The sequence below is a fragment of the Ceratosolen solmsi genome, unplaced genomic scaffold (genome assembly GCF_000503995.2).
Source record: "Ceratosolen solmsi marchali unplaced genomic scaffold, CerSol_1.0 scaffold6, whole genome shotgun sequence".
NCBI classification, from domain to species: Eukaryota; Metazoa; Arthropoda; class Insecta; order Hymenoptera; family Agaonidae; genus Ceratosolen; species Ceratosolen solmsi.
Window position 1 is genome coordinate 14,724,708 of NW_011948414.1, and position 24,428 is coordinate 14,749,135.

The following is a 24,428-nucleotide window of genomic DNA, read 5'->3' on the forward strand; positions in this document are numbered from 1 at the left end:
TCAAAAAATAATGTTAAATTAAAATATTTTCATTCGGAAAGATAAAAGTACTGTAATATATAAAAGTTTAATATACAGTGATTGCTTTTACATTCTCTAACTAAAGTCTTTAATATAAGTATATTAATATTTTTAATCGATTGCTTCTATTTATATAAGATTATTTCATTGAATAAATTTAATCCATCTTAAAAAAAAAGATTTAACTGAAAGTAAATAGAAAATCTATTCTTTGAATGTATACCGCAATTTACTTGAATTTATATAACATATTTTTGCTTTGTATATTTTAAATTTTATAAAAATCCTTTTTGTAAATTTTTTTCCACTACCAATAAATAAACGTGTTTAAAATAATATATATATATATATATATAATTAGTTTTACATTTATAGAATACAAGCAAACAAATAATATAGATAATATTTTAAATATAAATATATTATCTTTTGAATTTTTATTTATAAATTTATTTATAACTTTGAATGATGCTTAAAATATGTAAATAAAAGAATATTATCTATGTTGATTGGGTGCATATGTATATGTATAGAATTAATAATGCCATTAATAATGCCACATTGTAATAATGTTGTACATATTGCAATTACATAAAATGCTACAATTACGTATTTTATATTCTTATTTGCATTTAGACTTTCGTATTTGTTATAACGTTGTAAATGTTACAATTTTGAAATAATTCCATTAATAATGGTATTATTTCCATACACATATACCCACACACACACACACACACACACACACACACACACACACACGCACGCACGCACGCATACACGCACGCACACAGGCACACATACTGTATATTGTGATTTAAGTCTGTTAATGATTTTTTACATTGCCATAATTACATCAATTTACGTTTAGTTTTTTTAATTCTTTATCAGTTTAATATTTATATATACAGAATAAATGTTACCTTGACTTAATGAATGCATAGTTAGAGGAATTATTGCGCTATTAAAATGAGGTTTAATTAGAACAAATAGTACTTTATAATATTAGATTATTGAAAATTATCCATTCAATTATAAAATTCATCATTATATCTAGTATAAATAATAGCGGCAATAGCAATTACAAGCATTAATCAATGAATGCATAATATTTTATAAAAACTTTAGTATATATTTAAAAAAAAACATAGACTTTATGTATACAAATTAACAATAACACTTGTTATAATTGAAAGATATTGTAACAAGTATTTATACTATGTCCAGAAGTGTAGAATGAAACAATTAATGATACTTACAGTTAAATTGAGATTCTTTATATTCTCAATTCATGAATTGATATTCTTATGATATTATTAAACCGACTGATTATATACTGAATATGTTAAGACATTTATCATTCCAATGGTAATTTTGTAATAGTTTGCAGATTGTAGCGTAAAGGTTTCGTGCAAATTTAATGCTTCCATGTTATTCATCGAAGAGCTAAAATTATGTGCATAAAATTCAATATTCACACGACATTCTATAACGCAGCCTTTTTAACCCATAGTTCACAAGTTAAGAAGAGAAGTGTATTTATGCTTTCAGTCACATATTTCTTTTTAAGTGAGGGTAATAGTTTGTATAATTACAAATCAATGTCGCAGTAGTAAATGCTCATCAAATTTACTGGGTAAATAATTTAAATATTTTGTTAAATACAAAAAGTTATTCAATTATTGTAACTGAAACTTTAAAATTAGTTTATTTGTATTAAGTCTCAAAACTAAATGCGATATTTTCATATAGGCATTATTCGAAAATTTTACAAATTTTAAATTGACATAATAATTTGGTATTTAAATTTTTATTTTCATATTAAATATATAATTACAATTATTTTATATAATAAAATAACTTTCAAAGTATCACTTCAGAATTATTTTGTACTCATAAATAACAATACAACGTACTTTCATACTTTTTACATTTCAAATAAAGTAAACGCATACGTACAAAAAAATCTACAGGTAAGTACATAAGACGTATGGTCAGTGAGCGTTGAAGGGAGAAGGCTAATGCAGGATAGATTGATATGCAAGTAAACAGTATGTACAACAGTACACAGTCTTATAGATGTATATATAAGCATATTTGACCAACATAGAATAGTATATTAAAATTCAATCAAGAACTAATTAATCAAGTTTTCATTTTTATTGCTTAAATTTATAAATTTTTAACATACATTTTTATCTGAAATTATAGAATATAGTAAATAATGTAGTAAATTATTAATTTGCGTCAAATAAATAGTTTAATAGAAAGATTCCAATTTACAAATTAAAGTTATTATAGTTCATGTAAACTATAATTCCAATTTAAATTAAAATTTTAATTTCAATTCGTTAAAGTTTGCCTGAAAATAATATGCTTAGTATACTACAAATTTAATTGTATAAAATCAGTTTTGAAATTCTAGTAAAGTAAACAAAAATCTTGTATCTGTAAGAAATATTTGAAGCTTCAGCTTAAAATATTAGTAATTATAAAACATTGTAAAGGTTTTTGTAGCATTTAATGATAAATTTTAATAGTACATATTAACAATAGTTAGGAATATTCTTTAAGTTAATTTGTATAGAAAATATTGAAATAATAATAATAATTCAATTAATAAATTTTACGCTTCATTAGCATTTAATTTAATTTATTTTTTAATTTATTTTTATTAAAATAAATTTATCATACATAATTAATTATATAAAATATTAACTTAAAATAAAATTTGATATTATGATGGCAAACATAACAAGATATCTGGTCTAGATCAATATTTTTGTAAATCTAGTAAGTTATGTTGGGATCTGATAAAACTTGACAATAAAATGGTGCTTTACAGATATATATAATTGTATAAATTTTAAATATATTATCTATCATATAAGAGTATTCTAATGATAAGGATGATATCGAATTTAGTAAATGATAAGGAACACATAGAAAATTGACATTGCCTAAGCAAAATTTACATATGATTTATGAGTATATTATAATAATTTTTGATAAGACATTATACTTGAAGGAGATTAAAAAATTATTGATCAAATTATTCGTGGATGATTTTGAATGGAATAAATTGATGTAATAAAAATATTTGAATAAAAACAACACCTTATTAGAAGTTTTTACACACACCCGCGAAGTTTAAAGTGCACCTTTATTGTACTAATATATCTTTTGTGCTACTTTTGTTACTCTTTATACTATTTTTGTAATTTATATCTCACTTTTTTTAATAATTTATTTTTCTTTACCCCTTTTAATTATATTTTCGAATTTGTTTATCAAATCAATGTTTGTTTTATCAATAGTAAAACTTGTAAATAAATTTTAAAAATCAATATTAAGTATTTGTGAATTTCAAAATATCTATTATACTTTGGATTACGTTATACACGGAATATTTTAAAATCGTAAAAATGAAGATCATTAATTCAGGTTGAAAAAAAGAAAATATACGTTCACTTAGTTGTAGAATACAGTGTAATATGCTTATAATTTTTAATGATGAACAATTTTGTTACATACTGTGGAATAGACTTTTTCCTATAGAAAGTTTAGGTGATATTGAATAACATAATATAATGAAAATATTACAATTTATATTCATAAATAAATACTTCAAATTTTTATACTAAAATAGTTTTATGTAGAAATTCTAATGACATATTAATGCTTTTATGTATATACTTAATTTTTTTCACAATAATTCTATATATATATTCGCTGGTTCTAGAACATACAAAGCACTTCTATAAGAACATAAGATGCATATATTTATTATGACATATATGAATTTCAGTGAAAATTTAATACATAAGATGTATGATATTTAATACAGATTATACAAATTGTTGTATCAATAAAATTATGACTAACAATGTGTTGCTTCAAAAGATTTATGTTTAACAACTTTCTGTTATTTTTAATATTGATGAATTAAGAATATATCTTTTAGTATCATCAGTATTATTGTTTTATTATCTTTTGTATATTAAACAATTAATACTATTTCGTATATTTAAAGATAATCTCTGTAAGAATGTATGTGTGTATAGTTGAATGGATTCTAATGTATTTAAAAACGAAGTTAAAGTTAAAAATATTTATAACGATCGAATTTATTGTAAACATTTTAAATAATTTTAAATTAAAAAATTATAGATTGACAATATTTTTACTCGAGTTACTTGATCTTGTATATAGAATTTATTGAATATCTATTTTCGCTTTTTTATGAGTTATGTGTAAACATTAATTAATTATGCATTAATATAAATTTATATCAACATATTAAATATCATTCAATATTAATGTATCCTTAATCGTATAAATATAAAATATGAAAAAACAGATAGAAAATGAAAGTAATAATATGGTATGTTTATATCTTTTTCTTAAAATTTCTAGCAAAAAATTAAATTACCATAGCAGCATTATTGAATATCTTATAGAGATAAAGTCCTCGAATGAATTTTTATTTATTCAAACGTAAATTCTTTTAATATTTAATACGCCGTGATGTATAATTTTTGCATTTGATTAGACTAATATGTAGGTAATATATAAAGATCTATGAATATGTTAATAGATTGCCATAGGATTTGGATGTTATATTTTCTAACACTGATATATCCGTTGCTCTTCAAGATTTAGTTACTGAGAAAGGTCGAAGCCGTTTATCGTGCTCGCGTGTTCTCATTATTACAATTAGAAAATTGTATTATTGTTACTAAAATTGAAAGGACGATAGAGTAAAGCGGCATAATGCGACGGCGTTCAATATAAGCATTCGATTGATAAAAGTTTCTTAAGTAATAAATGACACTCAATAATAGTCACGCAAGCACGACTTTGCGCAAACCCGCAAAATTTAAAGTGCATCCGTATTGCCCAAGCGGACCTCGTAATAAGTTCTTGTATCGAGTCAGTGAATATCTGTCATGAGTGTGCCTTTGCTCGTGGCGACGGCAGCAACGGCGGTGAGGCTCATTTCCGTTAGCCATTTACGGACAGCGGGGGCTGACAAAGGCTGTGTTCCAATTACATAACAGTCTAGACACCCACCTTTCGTCTTTTACACCAAGGATGCAACATCCGCGGACAATTGGTGGTAGGAGGACAAACGATCGTTCACCTACGTGCGCGCTAGGCAAAACAAGTGCGCGCTATGCGCCGCTTGCTGGGAGTTGGCGAGCGCGCGTTGTACATTTTTGAAAATGGCATTATTTGCAAATAAGTATATCTTACAAACTGTTAGTCATAGCAGAGGAGTATGATTCTCAGAATCAGCCGGCCTGAAACGAGAACAAAGAAAATGCTTGGAAACTGTTCGAGGATTCCGTGCGACTAGCGGCGTGGGGGTGAGGAGAGCGGAGGGCGGACTTACAAACCCGCCTCACTTACAGCTTACCGGGACGTGTCGCTAGCGCGAGATCTTTTGTTATAATGCACGGCTAAGACGACGACTGGAGCCTTTCGTATCAACCAACTTAGGCTAACGTACGTAATAAGTAACAATCTTCTTGCATTTGCGTACGCATTCGATCTTCGTTTAACTTGTCTTTCTTCCTTACCTTTTTATCATCGCTTCTGATTTCGGTTATAATATAAGCACTGGATTTGAGAGTTGATATTTTCAGAAATTGATTTATGATATATTGTCGTAGTAAATCATCACCTGCTTGAGTAATTGAATCGCTCTCTTTGAGTTCATCATTTTTCGAGAATAATAAACTTGTTCCTTGTTGTCTTATTGATTCATACTTTCACTCCCTCGATCATTGGATACATTCAACAATTACATTACCCCCTTAGTGGTTACTAATTATATATATTTAATTGCTGAATTCAAGTCTGATTCAAGTGCTGAAGTATCAACCTGCTGGCTCCTCGTGGTTGTATAAGTGTTCTGTCTGTAAGTATGCGGTTATTTATTTTGAAAAGTAATGTCAACTTTAAGCAGATACAAAAAGAAAAATAATAATGCTTCTAAGATTTTTTTAGATATTTTTTCTATATATATATATATATATACATATATATATGTATATCATTTCATACATCTACACTTCTGATATTTTTCGTCTGACATGTTACTACGTACATTTAAATACCTATAAACATCTCAAAGTAAAGTAACTTAATTTATTCAATTATCAAGACTTTAGAATCTTCTGTTTTCTTCATTTTTATTTACAAATAATTAATGTCTCCTATCATCTTTTTGAGTTTTATTGTAAACGGTAGAGTATTATTAACTTATTATTATTCATGAAAGTGTATCCTCATAAATATATCCTTTTTTACATAATAATAGTTGAGACTAACTTAACAAATCAAGTCCTGCTTCATAAATATACAAGTTTATTTTAAATAATATATAAACAAATAATAAATAATCATAAATATTTCATAATTTTTATATATAATAACTTATATATAATACTTATAAATAATAACAATAATTGATAACTTGCATATTATATATTCAACATCTGCAACAGTCTATATTATTATATCTTATACATTACATTATCAAATTTCTAAATTCAATATATTACTTACATATGAATATAATAATCATCTTCATTGATATTTAAATATAGATTTTTTTATTCAAAATAAAAATGATGCAACTAAAAATTGATAAATTATAATAAAATAATTAATAAATAACACTAGCAACCAATAATTAATAAATTTAATTATTAGTTTTAATTATTGGATTGACAATATATTTTCACGAATAAAAGTATATAAAAATATTTCTTTGCACTTTCGTAGAATGAAAAATTAAAAATAATCGATAAGATAACTTTCTGTTAGACTACAGAAAATAGTTAGTCACATTCATCTAGTAATTTGCATTCATTGTTATTATAATAATTCTTTTATCATTTTATTTGATAGAATGATATCAATATTAATTTGGAACTTATTTGCAGTAACTATGAAGTATTGAAAGTGTAGCTTCTGTTTCGTAAAAGAACATTTATTAAGGTTCATCAAATGAAAAGGTTAATTCATAATTAATTAATAAAAATCATTTTGAGATCAATTACATTATATTTATAGTTTCATATTTTAGACTTGAACAACTAGACATAAACGAGTATAAATATATAGTATGAAAATTCTTTTATCTCTTTTTCAATTATGAAAATGTTATTTTTCTTGATTTACATTTTTCATTTATTTGCATTTAAAATTTTTTTAATTTATAATGTTTTTAAATTAAAATAAAATTACAATATTAAAGAAAGGTACATATTAAAAATTTAAGATAATGTTAAAAATAAAAATTTTGAAATAATTTTGAACTATATTCAATTACTTACTTTTTATAATTATTTATATAATTCATTTGAAATATCTTTCCCTTTCGAATAATGTTTATAAATATTTAGTATAATGTTTAATTTGATTAATTTTTCATTCTTTTCATTAACTTTGAGTTAAAAAAATAGTATTTGAAATTTGTGGAGTGCACATATATGTAAATATAATGCAAATTTTTATTTTGGAATTCATTATAAGGTAAGTTAAGGAATTTTCCTATTTATAAATGATTTAAAATTTTATTATATAAATACTTTGAACAATTAAAAATTGTACTCTTTTATATCAGTAATCAGAATATTAGTGTAAATATTACTATAAATTATTATTTATATAAGTTCAAATAAATCATTAACAAAAAAATGTTCATTTTAAGTTATTTTAAGTTATATTTTATTAATGTATTTACTAAATTTTTATATATTATACTATTGAATAATAAAATATTAAGAAAATTAAAATAATAATAGAAAGTAAAAATTTAATAACTTATTAAAATAACAAAATACGTGAAATAATAATTTATTAATTTAATGAATTAATAATAAAACAATAAACAATAAAAATATATAATTTTGATGATGTAATTTTATATATTAATATAAAATTTTATATTATTTATATTATACATAGTGGAATATTTATAAAATGCACTATTAAAAATTTAATGTGATTTGCCGATTTCGTTTAATTGCGTTCTTAGAATATTAAGGCTGTTAATTTTTGATGAATTTATTAAAAAAAAAATAAGTTCTTTCATATTATAACTACTTAATTATTAAGTTTTGTATTATTTAGGATATTTATTCAGCCTTTGAATGTTGTAATAAATATTCTTTTTATTAATATACATAATTTTAAGATTTGTAAATTTCCATATTATCTGTTCAATTGTGAATTTTATGATCTTAATAATGAGTATTTAAAATTATAAAAAAAATATACTAAACATTATATCAAAGAAACGTTTTTATAATTTACCTTTACTTTATTTATGTTATTTTATTTATTTATCATTAGTTTTTATTATACCTTAGAAATAAGTATAGAAATATATAAATAAATTTCACAAAATTAATTATCCTTTAATCTTAAGTGACAGTTGCTAAATGAAAACAGACTTTCCGCAATGTCACTTACACAGCTGTTTTTGATTTATTTAGACCACAGATCTGATATTATGTGTTATTATTTATGATAAATACTGTACTCTAATAACAATCACAATATTGGTATTGGAAGTAATAAATTACCATCGTGGCTTACTAGTATATTTCCTAGCAGTTTCTTTTATAATTCATTTAAATAGAGTAAGTTAGAGAAATTCCTAATGTAAAATTACTAATGTCACGCCTTTTCCACACACATAAGAAAGATTTGAAAAGTTATTAAAAAATATATAAATAGCTAATACATATAGGCATTAAAGTTTGCAGTACTTTTATAGAGATAATTGTAAAAATTAATGCAAAAACAATCATAAGTGGAGTTGAGTGAAAATTCAAGCTCAACTAACAGTTGATTAAAAACTTACGCATGGCATCGCAGTTAGAGTAAAATATAAAGATAATAAATAATAAAACCTGCAGATTGAAATAAAATTTACCGTTTTAAGGATGACACAAAATGTATTATTTATGATGATAAAGTGCTTGGCATCTTATCTAAATAGCTAGCGGATTAATAAAAAATTTAAAATGGGCTTACGCTGTTTTTGCAGCTATGCCCTCAATTGACATTTTATTTCCTATTATATATAGCTTTGTGTATTCAGTGCTAAAACGCTGCTGGTGTGTTTCAATGTTGTAACATAATGGCGCCACTTTCGTCTTATATTCTATAATATATATGATTGCGGTTTCTTGCATAGTTTGGTGGTTTCAATCACCTATAACCTTATGCGAGTCAAGAGAATAATCAAGCGAGCTTTTATATTTGTATTCGAAATACCGAAGAATATTCTATATTACAGGAAATGTTATTCATGCCTCGAAGCTCGTCTTTATTAAATGCTCAAATTTTCCAATTTTCTTTTTTTCGGTACAAAGCTTTTAACTATAGGTTTCGCGCAAAAGATAATTTGTCGCTATTGTTAGAAGCAGAATAAATAGAATGAAACGAATCGAGTACGTTTTTTTTCTTCTATTCAAGTCTTTTTGTGTAAATCTTGCATCGGGACCTGCACGCGCATCGATTTCATAAGCATGTAATTTCGTAATTTCGTAACCGCACCTACTTGTCATCACTTGGTCGTAAGTATACATACTATTCCGTTAATATATTATGGCATCTCTCGGCGCTGGTAAGTTACGAGGAGGAAGATGATAGCGGGATATTCGAGAGACTTCGATATCGAGGGAAAATGTTAACATATGTGGTAAATTATCTGAAATCCTTTAAATTATAAGAATAGCGAATGAAAAGAATAACATAAAATATGCAGTTTGTCAAGCTAATAATGCATTTGACCAAATTAAAAATACATATTAAATTATGTTAATGCAATCATTTTATTTAAGATTTCGTTTAATTATTTATTTGAAAAATTATTCATATCCCAACAGCCATTTCTTTTAGATAGTAAATAAGTGACTAATTCATATATTTTAAAAGTGAAAAGGAATTTTTAACATTTTTAGTATTATAAAATCAGTGGTTTGAAATTCGTTTCCATTTTTATTAAAATACATAATATTGGAAAAACAGAATGATCTTTATAAATTGAAAAGTTTATTTAAAAAAGGCTAAGTGATTGAAATTTTGGAAAAATAGAATATAAGCGCTCTTTCCTCATAAATTTCTAAGAGTTCAAATAATAAATATTTCTTATATTTCGTAATTATAGAAGATAACCAGTATATTAAGTAGAGAGCGCCAATAATGGGAAAGCAATAAAGATTGGGATGAGAGAGGCTACCAACGCATAACTTATTAGTGCACATACGACGGTGCGTGAATTAATGGTCAATTTACATAAAATAATAACATAAAGAAGCAATTATAATAATAAAGACAATAAAAGAATAAAGTAAATTAATAAAAATAAAGAATAAATTTTTACATATAATAAAAATAATATATGTTAACGCGCGTAATTGTAACTCTGTTTGGCTCCCAAGTAAAAAATGAGTTTGCTAATGTTAGCTGGACGAGATAGGAGAAGAAGAGTGACGAACCGTGGAAGAGAAAGTGAATCCTTAGCTACCTATTAAGCCATCTGGCTATTATTTGTACCATCGTGTAGATGTCAATAACATTACTAGTAACTGTGATTGTCATATGCATCAGCGTGTGCACTAGCCTGTTCAGCGACGCTATTGCCTCATCTAATCTTGAAAAGGTGCCGTTACATACTACGCTGCATTTGCAGTAGACACAGGAGCCTTACATTCTCTCTCTCTCTCTCTCTCTCTCTCTCTCTCTCTCTCTCCCTCTCTCTGTATTTTTCTCTATATCTCATGACGTAGAGTTTAGACTTCTTCGATTTTGTAGAATGCCAGCATAGCATGAACGTTTACGATAAGCGTCGCGCCATACTATATTGCTAACAATGTTGTCAATTTTTTACTATATTTCGTAAATTTACATCGATTATGTAAGTCTCATGATATCGACACTATTGCTAATACGTGTTTTTTTTTTATATTCAAACCAAACATTTTTTTTTTGAAATTCAAAAATTTTTCATTTCATCTGTTTTTCCGTTATATTAATCTTCATGGTTTCTCATGAAGATGAAATAAGGATGAATATTTAATGTCTAAAATGTAAACATGAATTAAAGTTTTTCATCTTTTTACAGCTATAGAGCATGTATAAATTTTTGTATTATTCGAAACCTTCGATTTTCTTTAAAATTAATGAAGGTATTCGATTAAAAATCAAATATTTAATATTAAATACTATTTACTTAATATATCTGAAAATTAATATTTCTTGCGAAGATCGTTTCGACTTTTTCAAATATTCGAATTTTTCTTTAATTGAAGCTTTACTATTAATATTTTCTAATCTTAGTAAAGTAAACACCATTTTAAGAATTTAACATTACAATAAAATATTATGTTTATATTATAAATTTTATAAATTCTACATTATTTTGTATACTATTAACGATTCGAGAAAGAATTTAAACATTTTTATCTATCTACTATTTGATATTCTTTTTGATACTGTTATTCTTTAATATAAATACTATTTCTTATATTTAAATAGATATAAAGTAAAATAAAATAGAAAACATATAATCTACATTAAAAACCCGAAACTATTTATTAAGAAAGCCTTTTAATATTGGCTTAAATTTTCGATATTTCGAGTTATGGTGCATATTTAAGATTAATATGTATTTGTATAATTTAGCAGATTAATGCATAAAATAGATATTTTATAAATAAGTATATTATGTAACGTTGATATAACATGTATTTAAATTTAAAAATCATAGAATTTTCAAACTTTATTTTTCAAATACAATATTACATTCAGGATGTTTTACAAATACTAATGATTAATATTAATATTACTTGACAAATGATAAATAAAAAATTGATTAAAATAATAATAAAATTAATTTATTTATTTAATTTTCAATAATTGATAAAATTATATGTAATAAAAAATAGAATTAAAATACTATATTTACAGTATTTTATAAAAATATTTTATTTCTATATGAATATTTTTAAAAAGAAATACTATATAAAGTCATAAATATCAAAATTATTATTATTGCATGAATTATGTAAATAAAAATTACATGAGAATGTGAAGTATTATTCGAAAAAAATAAAATTAAATAAGAAAATAGAAATTTTTTTTATAAAGTTATAAAATATTATCTACATATATATAAACATTATTTGTTACTCCTTACTTCACGTAAAACTACTTAAGTGGATATACTTAATCAGTGAAATATTAATTACAGTGTAATCAGTTAATTAGTAAGTTAATAAATATCATTAACGCAAAAATATATAAATTATGAATTTTAAAAATGTTTTCGTACAATTAAATTTAATATATAAAAAGAAAAGGTATTTGATATACGTTATAAAGAAATACTCAAATACGTATAATTTATTATACTACCGGTAGGATATGTTATATTAATTACTTGATATTTTTATTAATTAAATAAATGTTTCATATATACGTTATTCTGATTTTTTGATTTATTGATTAATTGATATTCTGACAATTAAATTACAATTAAATAAATTTAAAACAAACATTTTATTTGTAAATTTTAACAGTTTAGATACTTTTTAAACTCAATTTCATTATTCAATTGTTAAATTACAAATTAATTATTAAAGCAATTAAATGTTTCTATAGTTGATAAATAAATAATTTTTCTTTATATTCATATTTATACTATCGACTCTATGGAATCCATGTAGTGTAAAGTTTTCATATACTTTTTTTTGTTCTATTTTTATTAATCAAGATTTTGCAAAAACTGTTTTAAGAAAAAATGTGTATCAAGGTATATAATAATTAATAGATAAAAATCTTTCTTAATTTGTACGTTTGTGTTGCGCTTTCGTAGTTAAATTTTTATGTAATTTCATTTTTAGCTTATATCAATAATTTTATAAATGATTTTATAAATAATTTATAAATAATTTTAAAAATGAAATAATAAAGCTTTTAATAAAATAATAATATGAGAAGTTCAATTTCATCTTAAAATTAAAAGTATTAATGAAGGTATTATAACACTTACTTTTAATACTTTCAAAAGAAGTTCTATTTGAAAATTTTTATTGAAATAATTTAATATAATTGAATTAATTATAATTAGTTGTTCGTATGATATAATGAAATTATTATATTTTTTAACGAAGAATTAAAAATTCTAGTGTAAGTAATTGAACAATTATTAAAAATATATTTTAATTAACGTTAAGAATGTTAATTTATAAAAAAAGATTATTCACAATAAGGGATGGGAAAGTAATGATAAAACTCTATATAATTAAATTAAACAAAAATATTTATTTCATCAATATAAGCTTAAGTACTGGCCGCTTTTTACTATTTTAAAACTTAAAATTACTATTTACAAATAAAACATAGAACGAATCGTTGGTTCCTTAATTACATTACCTACAGCTGTATTATAACAAATGAAAAAAGCAAACAATCATTTTAGGCATTTTAATGTAATGCCATTTTTTCATATAGACGTTTATTTCGTGATTTGTAGTTTACTGGCCTTTTGATTTACTAAGGATCACATTTTTTAAGTTTGCGTCAAACAAACTGTTATAAGAGTATATAAGAAATAGATCTTGTATATGAACATTAAATAATATATAATATCAATATAGTACATTAAAATAATTCTATGACTGTTCGTTGCATTTGCCTTTTTCTCCAATATAAAATGTATACACTGACGGATACTTTTATATTTGGTCGCGCACATATATATATATATATATATATATATATATATATATAGACCTGCATATTACATGCATTAATAAAACAACATACATGCACACAATAAGGCATAAACGTGCATATACACATACTTGCATACATACAGATATTTATACCTATACGCAAATACATATATATAAATACACATACACACGTGCGTTTTTGTGTGTGTCTGTGTCTGTGTCTGTGTGTGTGTGTGTGTGCGCGCGCGCGTGCGTGTGTGTATGCGTGCGCGTGTGTGAATATGTGTTGGTAGTAATTAATGTGTATATATGTCAATATGCATAATTATGTCTTATTGCGTACGTGTATGCATTTTTTATGACTGCTTGTGGAAATACAGGTATGTACGAATGAGTGTTTATGTATATACATGTTTGTGTATGTGTGTAGTGTTTGTTTATTTGTGTGTCTCTTTGTATGCGCGCGTGTGCGTGCGCGCGCGCACGCGTCTGTGTATGTAGTCGTATGCACACATGATATTAAGTTTCATTCTTTATGGAAAGGAAAGAAGTAAGAATAAAATTATAAAGTGGTGAGTTTTAGATGAATATTGAAACTATCTGCTATTGAAGAAAAGAAGTGTTATTTAGCTTCGTTAAATTAGTTAACGTAACAGTTTTGAATAAGATGAATTTCAAAGTTTCTTGAACACATTTTGTCTACAAGCTTTTAATAAGTTGTTTAAAAAAGAAAAGACAGGTTTTCCGTTGAGCTTTCTCGTCGATCAGTGATATATGACATCTCATTCGAAAGGTCTGTCTGTCAAATGTTAACATTACATATCAGTAGGGACCAGCCCGTCTCTGTGCAAAATAAGAGAAATACTGATATACTGAAAAATGAAAAGCTTGTCACTCGACATCTGATCATATCGAGTGCAAGCGTAATAAAATGGGGATATGTAGGCACTTTGTACAATAATTGTATATTTCCAATAACTAGTATTTCCGTGTACTTAAGTAAGCAGTGCCAAACTGACTGAGTGAAGTCTCGTATCAGGTTTATGATATCTTTAAAGGACTCAATGGGGACGACTGACAAATCAAGTTCTATCAAAGCTACATCTCTAATTGTATTTACATCGGATCACCGAATTTATTTTAAATTCGAAATTCAGCTCGCATAGTTCCAGGATTCTGGCCGAATTACTTGAGTACCCGAGATGCTATTATTCTTGGTCTTTGCGTTTCAAGTAAATATCATCTCAATGAGAGAAGGGAAGCAACAACGGCAACCGGGTATGAAAGGCTTACTTCAAATGCAGCTAGAGCGAAATCTCTGCTGCAGTCGGCCTCTTGACATCTATGCTTAGATCGAGAGGATTGCTCTTGGTAGAGTTTTCCTGTGCACCTATATTGTTCGTTCCACTGCTATCGTGCTCAGTTTTGGATTTGCCTTCCTGAGATTGGTTGCTTCTATGAAAGCCCTTAGTTGACCTGATACTCAGATCGATCGGCTCCATCTGTTCGATAGCAAGACCACCTGGGCTAGGGCTGGCTAAAAGCAGGTCACCACCTCTAAGTGAGTGATGCGAGGTAGCCGGCGTGACCAGCTCGGCTGGCGGGTAGACTAGTCCGTGACCGTGGTGCGTTAAGTAGTCAGTGGTAAGGGTCACAGTGGCGTTGATTTTTCGCCTGGGAAAGTCACGTTCAGCAGTCGTTGGAGAGGCATCCTGTTTGAAATAACTAAAGGCCGAATTACTGCGCGATTCATCGTGTTCGTCGCTCTCAACAGATGAAGCGCCGCTGTCGCTGGGTGTATCGGTTGTCCGCTTGTAAATTGGCAAAAAGGGTCTAAAAACTTCGAGAGAACTTGAAGGCATGGCTGCATCCTTTTGAGCAAAATTTACTGAAAACATGGACGAGCTCGAGACGGAGACGAGATCCTTGTAAGGAAAGGCCGAAGGTGGCGTGCTGTTCCTTGGAGGCGTCGTTGTATGTTGCTGACTTACTCGATCTTCTTCCTTCTGCCAAGCGAGCAGTTTTAGTTGATTTTGAAGAGCCATTTCATCGGGTCTGGGTGACTTATCGCTACGTTCCCGGCTTTTTTGTTTCATCATAGCTACATGGAGTAAATGTGACTGAAGCGCTAGGTCCTCTTGACTCGGGGAGGTCTGTTCTCTACCGTCCTTACCGGCATAAATCAAGCCTTGTTGCGACTGCGACTGGAGCCCAGGTAGGAAGCTTGGCAAAAATCCCGATCCAAAGTGCGACGCACCAAGGCCCGTTGCATTTTGGCTACTGTTAGTCTGCTCTTGTAGAAGGCAGTGTATCTTGAACCAATTCGAACGGCGTCCATAGCGTGATCCTGACTTGGACATACCAACCATCAGGCATTTCCTTAGGCGGCAGGCTTTGCAGGCTGTGCGATTCTTCTTATTGATAACGCAAACTCCGCCGTTCTTGCATTCCGATATGCTTCCGAGATTGTTGTACGTTCTGCCGAAGAAGGACTGCAACAGAAAGAAGGGGATTACGAGGTTAAGTGGGCTCTGTTTTTTACGACTTGCTTCTCGCCGTCTACTTAGATGTTTTTCACTCGACTCAAAGAACTTTCAGAAAATCAACGCTTCATTTAAACGCTGTTGGATTAATACGAAGGACGAGCGAATGAATTGAGCGGATAACGGACGCAGCGGGATCGGCACATTGCAGTTTTATTCATTTGCGATGAATCTCGAGATGCGCTGTAGCCGTATTGCAAAACGGTGAAATGTCGAAAAGCCGTAAAAAGGTCAGAAGTCAACGATAAAAGTTTTACGCGTTTTATTGAAATATAAAAAAAAAAAAAAAAAAAAAAAAAAAAAAAATCCTCAGACGAGTGCTCAATTAGCAAGACAGCGACTGATAAATCATGAGAGAAGTCCACTCTTTGAGCCATCGCGATATAAAATTATATAATTATTGTAAAAACGATGTATTATTAGTTTAGACAGTTGCCTAGCGGCTTTTACGCTCGAGTCAGCTTTTTCTTTATTGCGGAATTACGTTGCTGCGAGGCTTTATGGGCAAATACACTTATTTAACGTAGATGATATTACAGGCTCACGGAGCGCTGTACAGCCACGACGACTCGGACAATTCTATCTGATTTTCTCGTAGAGGGGATTAGAAAGGTACGGCACAGATTGACGCTCCCAATTACCCATGAGATAGGAGTTGCTCTCAATTATCCATAGGTTAAGAGTCGTTCAAAATCTCCATACAGTTATCAAATTCGATTGATTTTTCTATTTTACTATTTTTCTCTCAATAAGTTAATATAATTATTGATTGAAAAATGATTAATTTATTCATTTAATTAGTAAACGAGAAAGGAAACACAATTTTGCATAAAAAATTGAATAGCAAGAATCCAATGCCAATTTAAATTTTTTTTCCTTTCTTTTAAATATTAGTTATTTAGTTATCAAATTTCATATATTACTCTTAACGAATTCGGCATTGCAAAATATTACTTTGATTTCATAATAAAGTCTATATATTATGAAGAGATTATAAATTTAATTAATTTGAAATTTAAAAAGCATATTGTTATTCATACATAAGAATGCAATGCACTTATTTACATGCGAATCAGGAACTATAGCAGAAACATATGAATAAAAATATGAATCAAGTATGTGTGTAAGGAAAGTAAATGTATGCATAAGGAAATTATTATATATATATATATAAATGATAAATGAATAAAACATCTAAATGGAGCATTAGAACAAATGTGCAGCATCGGAACAACGGAAAGAAAATTCTCACTGACGTAAGATAAGTGAGCTACTGTTTTGCATTAAATCGTGTTGCAACCTACGTAGGTCATTGTTACTTCCGACAGATGTTTGGCAATTGGTCTTGGTTTCTTGCGAGTTACTTGAACTCCAACAAAGAATTCGTTGCTTAGCGCTGATGCAATGGGGGAAGTGAATATAAGATTAGAGCAAACGAATGAGCGTGTGTGTTGAAACTTCTCTCGTCCTAAATCGAGGCTTTAACTACATCTTTTTTGCATGTGGGATTACAATCGAAGATTTCAATTTTTTTATTTATTTATTTATTTATTTATTTATTTTTTTTTTTTTTTGATCTCTCCTCATCTTTTACCAACGTATATAATTGTTACCTGTGCTGGCTCTTTCGACTGCATTAAAGCTTAAGCCAACGCGTAAAAATATCGGTTATTTTATAGTTTATTGTCATAATGCGAAACTTTAAACATTGTTATACATATCTATCGCTATTAGAAATTCAAAGATTTATCAAGATTATTTTATGGTTGCCTCTTTATTAGAACACATTAATTTCGTTTAATGGCCCATTTTTAAGGTTTTGCAAGGAAGCTAGCGTGGCGCAACTGGGTCGCGCACGAGCGCACCTGAGTTGCAAAGGAAGCACGGATTTAATTCTAACGATTTATTTTTTCGCTCTCGTAACACGTTATAATTATATTATGCCACTATTAATGGAGACAAGTGCACATCAACGAATAGTGCATATACATCTATTTTCCGTTCAGTCATTCATTTTTCTCATTCTTTATAATGATGCCCTTATGCTATCTTTTCAACTCGCATAAATTAAGGAATCGATTAATAATTTATAATGGAATTACAGATTGGATGTTGAAATTTATTCAATTACATTTGAGTATTGAAACAAAAAATGGTAATATTTATTTGGTAAGCCCATAAATATAATAAAATAAGGAAATAAACACTTCCAAGCTATTATTCCAACTAATAATGCTTCGATCACAGACTCGATGTTGCATTAACTAATAAGTCATATAATATTCGTGTTAACGTAGTAATGGCGTTGTGACTAATACAAGTACATCGATCAACCTATCTTGCTTACATTCGTTTACTTTTTTGATGTTATACATATGTATATGTAAATAACATAGTAAAATGCGGGTTATTTGGTTCTTTTTTTCATTCATTGATGCATTAGTCATTATACTAATATGCGCGCAAAGATAGTAAAATAGTACAATAGAGCTTTTCGATTATATTAATAATTTTCTAATAATGTTCTAATAATAATAATAATGATTTTCGATTGATTCGATTGATTAAATAGTATATATCTATTTTTAGAAATATTAATAAGATACTAGTTTTCGTTTTTGCCTTCTATGTCTTATGTAATTATTTTTCTTTATTTATTTTGTTCGTTCTCTTTCGCGCACCTTCCACTTTCTGTAGCGCGATTGCTCATTGATTTGTATCGACGAGCTCTACATGAATATCAATCTTGTCTTTCAATTGATGATGTGATTGTGATATTAATGATACGTAAAAAAAATATTTAAGGTTTAGATATAAGTGGACGAGTCAGAGATTTTGACAAGTAAATACTTTTTCATAAGACACTTTCAATTGGCTCTTTTTTTTTATCTTATTCTATTGATCCAACTTCTGGAGCTGCTTCGGTAAGTGTATTCATTAAGTAACATGAAAGGTGTAAATGCCCGAAAATACATGTGTAGAGTGCAAATATACATGATAAAATTATATTCAAGTATTGATAATAATAATTCGGAATATATCGAAAGACTAATCAGAAAGAAAAAGTTACAGTTGTACAACAGAATTAAGATTACGTTTGATTACATTGTTTGATTTTTTACGATTAAATGAGATGAAAAAAGCAAAAAACGCCTATATCGTGAATAAAACCGATCCTAGATAATCTTAGAGGTACACAGATTAATCGCGTTAGCTATGCTATTACCAGCTTGAATTTAGCCACTATGTATACATGTATATAGATATGTGACCTGTCGTCGTGCAATCATAAGTACTATGAGCACAGAAAGCACTCGCGAGCTCATCCTTGGACTCAGCCACCGTCCTCTTTCTCTCGCGCTCTCCATGAATCCTTTCTCTCCATCCGCCCGCATCTCGCGTTCCTCGATCCTTTTCTGCTCTTCTCTATCACCTTTTCTCTCTCTCTCTCTCTCTCTCTCTCTCTCTCTCTCTCTCTCTCTCTCTCTCTCTTTATCGTTCTCGTATGTGAAGTTTCATCCGGAGCACCTGTAATGCGAGACAGGCCTTTCTCTGCCATGACGTGGCTTAGACTCTGTCACGACTTTACGCACTCAGTGCCAAGTAAATATAATCTCATCGTAAACTAGGACTTGAATGTTTGGCCGACTCCGTAAGTGACAGCAATCAGGCATATTTTTCTGAACTTTCCATTTGATTTAAGATAGGTGAGAGGTGCAGATCAAATTTTGTAGGATAAATGGTATATTAATGGGAAGGAGCTCAAGCATATCACGCACATAGAGCTTCACATAATGCGTGTACATGCGTGTTCTCCAAATTCTTGGGGGTCTCGTGTACATCTCGTTTCTTCTTGGACGATTTGTTCGGCCTACTTTTCTCACGTTATTCTTGGTCGCGCCATTTTTAGCCGCATGTTTATAATTTCAGGCAGATATTATCGCGAGTTTGTCAATTTTTCCGTTGAAAATGTTGCCCACGTAATTTCGTCGACGGAGCATTGCAGCTACAGTGCTGCTTTGCATACCATTAATTATCCGTTGACGAATGCGAGTTGCATAGTGTCATTGCATAATTTCGTTTGTAAACATAAAAGTGAGTGGCTCGATTCGAGGGGTCCGAGTCGTCGTCGATGACGATGAAATAAAAATAAAGTAACGACATCGTTGCATCGATGAATGTGAATATGCTCATGAAAGAAAATGCACGCATCCTTTAAAAAAGCATAAAACATTTATACGCTAAAATGCTAAAATTTATTTGAGACTTTAAAAACATTTTCTCAAATAATTAAACTTAATATTTCATTTTCTTATTAAAGATACTTTCTAGTTAAAAGTGTGAAAATAAAAATATATTTGGGAAATGCCTCGTTGTTTTTGAACATGGATTTCAAAAATTAGCGCATTACAGTAACATAGTATAGTCCTCCAAGATAAATGAAATATTGGCCTACAAATACACGTGTGCAAGTGTATGTATAATATATAAATAAACACAAATTGTGCATGCAATTTCAAGTTATACTTCAAGTTATTCTTGACCCAATCGTGCACCTAAAATTTAGCCACAGTATTTATGTTGTTTCCAGCGATGGTGGTGGCAATACACCGAGGCGCGTCATTTCTCTTTTCGCTTGATTTGTGCTGTGGGAGAAAGTCGGAATTACTGGGCCTCCGGGGTATCCAATCGAGTGGTGGTGTGCCGCTACTGACAACTATTCGCTTCCGTATCGAATATTCCAAATAAAATATTAAAGTATAGGTATATATATATATATATATATATATATATATATATTTAATGGTAAGCAAGCTAGTCTTCAATTATTCTCATTATTTCTCTTTTTTTCCATTTTAATTAAATTTCATTTCTGTATATCGTATTGCCGACTTTACTTTTAGATGCTTCTTCGTAATTTCTAAAAAAATATTTTTTCCTCTTTTTCGCTCATGTTATTCATTTAAAATAACATCCATTGAATATTCTTTATTATATATATATATATATATATTTACTATGGAATTTAAAAAATAATTTAAAAATTAATAATCAAAATGATTGAATATATTATCGGTATGAAATAACTTATTATAGTTAATTTAAGTTTAAGTTAGTTCCTATCTCTTGAAAGTATATATTACTAATAAGTGATTAATTAATTATAACATGTAGTTTATTATTATTTTATTTACTGCAGAAGAAAATATTATATTTTTGATCGACTGCATATACAGCACTATTAATTTTTATCTTCTTCTTTAAAATCGACGCAGTGTATTTGAAAGTCAAGTAAAAATCAGAGATAATATTCTATATAAAAGTAAATGTGGTAAATGAGTTGAATAAATGTACGAAGTAGATATTTTAAGGTACACTGCAAACTAATTTATGAGCTTTAAATTTAATTAAATTCTGAAAATTTTATTATAAAATTCTGGATTAAATTAATCTGATTTATCATACAGTTTTTTCCCATAGATTAATTTTCCCATAATTTATTTTTTAAGTAATAAATAAAATCTCGACAAACAAAAATTTGTTCTAAGCAAATTTTATAATTCTTTCAATTCAGGTGCTTAAAAAGTCTAATCTTCATCTATATTAATGAAGGCAAAATACCTATGTTTGTAAAGTAAAATATTATATAATTTAATTATTTTTAAGAAGAGTGGATGTAATAAAAATTGAGCGTTCTTATGGCAAGATAAAATTGCAAACCGTACATAAATGAAATTTATTAAAGTACTTGCAAATAAAATAAAATAAAGTAAAAATCTCATCTCGTAATCTAAAAGCTACATTGTATTACGATATGAATGATAATAAAAAGACTTCCCTTGATTGTGAAAGACTCATTCATAAAAACAAAGTAAAAGTTGATTGAGTGTGAATGCGATTGAACGAATGCGTATTCGAATACGAATTAGAATGAAAAGAAGCACGAAGATTGGGTTGAGAAGAAGTAAGACGAGGGAAAAATAACGGTTATGTTAAAAAACGACGTATTTAGAGAAATGGTATGGTGAGGTAGAAAAAAGACTTGTAATTTGCTGGAAATGCAGATGCATTGCTTGAAACGCTGAATGCATTTCTGGAACACCGCGACTCGAACGCGCACATGTTGCATAATATCGATTGTTATGAAAAGGTTCTCGCGATCGCGGCGTATTATATGCGCACGGCACAGCCAGTAGCTCCGCTCCCGGCACCGGCGTCTGCTGGCTCTGCCTATCTGTCGAGCGCTTCCCTCCCCCTCCTTCCGCTCTTGTCCCATGTCAGCATTGCGTATAGACTTGAATCACCGACTGAATGTTAAGTGCGATTTGCAAACACGATTTCATTTTGCAGCTGAGGCAACAGGCGTGAACTGGGCCAACAATCGCGTGTAGCGAAGCCGCGCAGGACTGCTGATCGTACCGATGCTACGTAATACGAGTGTCGCTCGTCGATTTCAATTTTGTTTCGGCTGCTGCCGGACTTCGCTCCTCTTTCTTCTGATGATTCAACCGCCAACCGTGAGCATTTTGCGCCAACGAAAACCACTGTACTCGACCGGAATCGAGTATGCAACCATTGCTAATTTACCGAAATATTGACGCGCCCAAGCAGTGAGGATGCACACTTATGTGCGCCGGAAGTTGGCAACTCGCCATGTCCTCCTTTTTCATCGCGATTTTATTATGCGCAACGTTGCCTTCTATTCTCTGCTTGGCATCGTGGAAAAACGCATAACCTTAGAACTTACACTGTCAGTTAATCACTTGCACTCTTTTCTTTAGTTTTTCGTTGCGTCTCCGCTATCTTTTCCCTTGCCTCTTTTCAATATCTTTAATTGGCTAATGGTTATTTAAATTAGCCAGGATATATATTTAATAGATGGGAAATAAATATAGAAAAAGACGAAAACAACGTCGGAGGTAGCAAAATCTTGCTCTACAGCATTGCACTATTGTGAAACTACGGTGCGATTGCACAAATGCACTTGCGCGTCATCGTGGTTTTCTACTCCACTTAAATGTCAAAGTCTATCGATTTGTTTGATCGCACATATTGCGGATTTTGTCCTTGAATTGTAGAAATATCTTGAAATCTAACCTAAAATTGAAGCGCTCCGTGTGCGAACAAAGCCGATGATTAAAACACTCATTACGTTTAGCAATTTTTCAAGCTGGATGTGCAAGCATGCGCGCCGCTTACATAAACCAGATTTGCTCTAATTTTCAACCTTTCCCTCGGTGTACGAGTGCTCGTCAAATAATAACGAGTAAAAGTGAAAATGAAATATATATTCGTAGTTATACAGTCGCTAAAGCGGCTCCTTGTTAATTTGAGCGGTACATAGCTTCTTGCGGAAATAGAACCTAGTTCAAGTCCAATTCATTTTTATTGAAATCGTTACAAGGTTCTTAGCATTCATTTCTCCTCTTATTTGAGAAAACAACACTGATAAATTGACCGATTGTGGAAACGTTTTAACGAGCGATACTTGGGGAATATCGCTTTTTAATTCTACTCATATTTCATGTACCAGAAGAAATTTGCGTCCACTTTTACTTCTTACCTTCCTCCGTTAATGTTAGTTTCAAGGAGGTCATCAAAATGTTCCTCTTATTAATCAAATGAAACGAACACTGTGAGCCTAGCGGGAGTATATTCTCTTCTTCGATTTTTTAGTTCTCTGTTTAGTCAGCGTTTCTTTTTAAAGAAATATCGACCTTCAACGACGTACTGACAGAACAATGGGAGTAATAGTATCACTTCACCATAGACCTCGTAGGCATGTTGAAAGTTGATGCATCAATGGTCGCAGCTAATGCAAAGAAACGATTATCGTTACGTAAAACTCTTGCCCGAATACTTAGTCTCCTTCTGTCTCTTTTCCTCCTTCCCTCTTTCTTTCTTCCTTATTCTTCTTTTCTGTATTTATTATTTTACATCTCTTATCTATCTACTTTATTTTATTTATTTAATTACTAACTAGTTCCTCTGCGTTTATTAAAAATATGATTATTTCATATTTAAAATTTATATTATTTTTTACAATAATATATATTATTTTAATAATATATATATTTAATAATTATTATATACTTTATAA

At 28.9% G+C, this 24,428-nt stretch overlaps 1 protein-coding gene across 1 annotated transcript in view; it reads right to left on the minus strand.

Annotated features, from left to right (window-relative positions):
• Nucleotides 1-14,240: 14,240 nt before the first annotated feature.
• LOC105368224 (zygotic gap protein knirps) overlaps nt 14,241-24,428 on the minus strand; it is a 30,380-nt gene continuing 20,192 nt past the window's right edge. Inside the window, exon 3 of the mRNA XM_011507198.1 lies at nt 14,241-16,276. Coding sequence (XP_011505500.1) covers nt 15,089-16,276 — 1,188 coding nt within the window. The 3' untranslated portion in view covers nt 14,241-15,088. The remainder of the gene's footprint in view (nt 16,277-24,428) is intronic.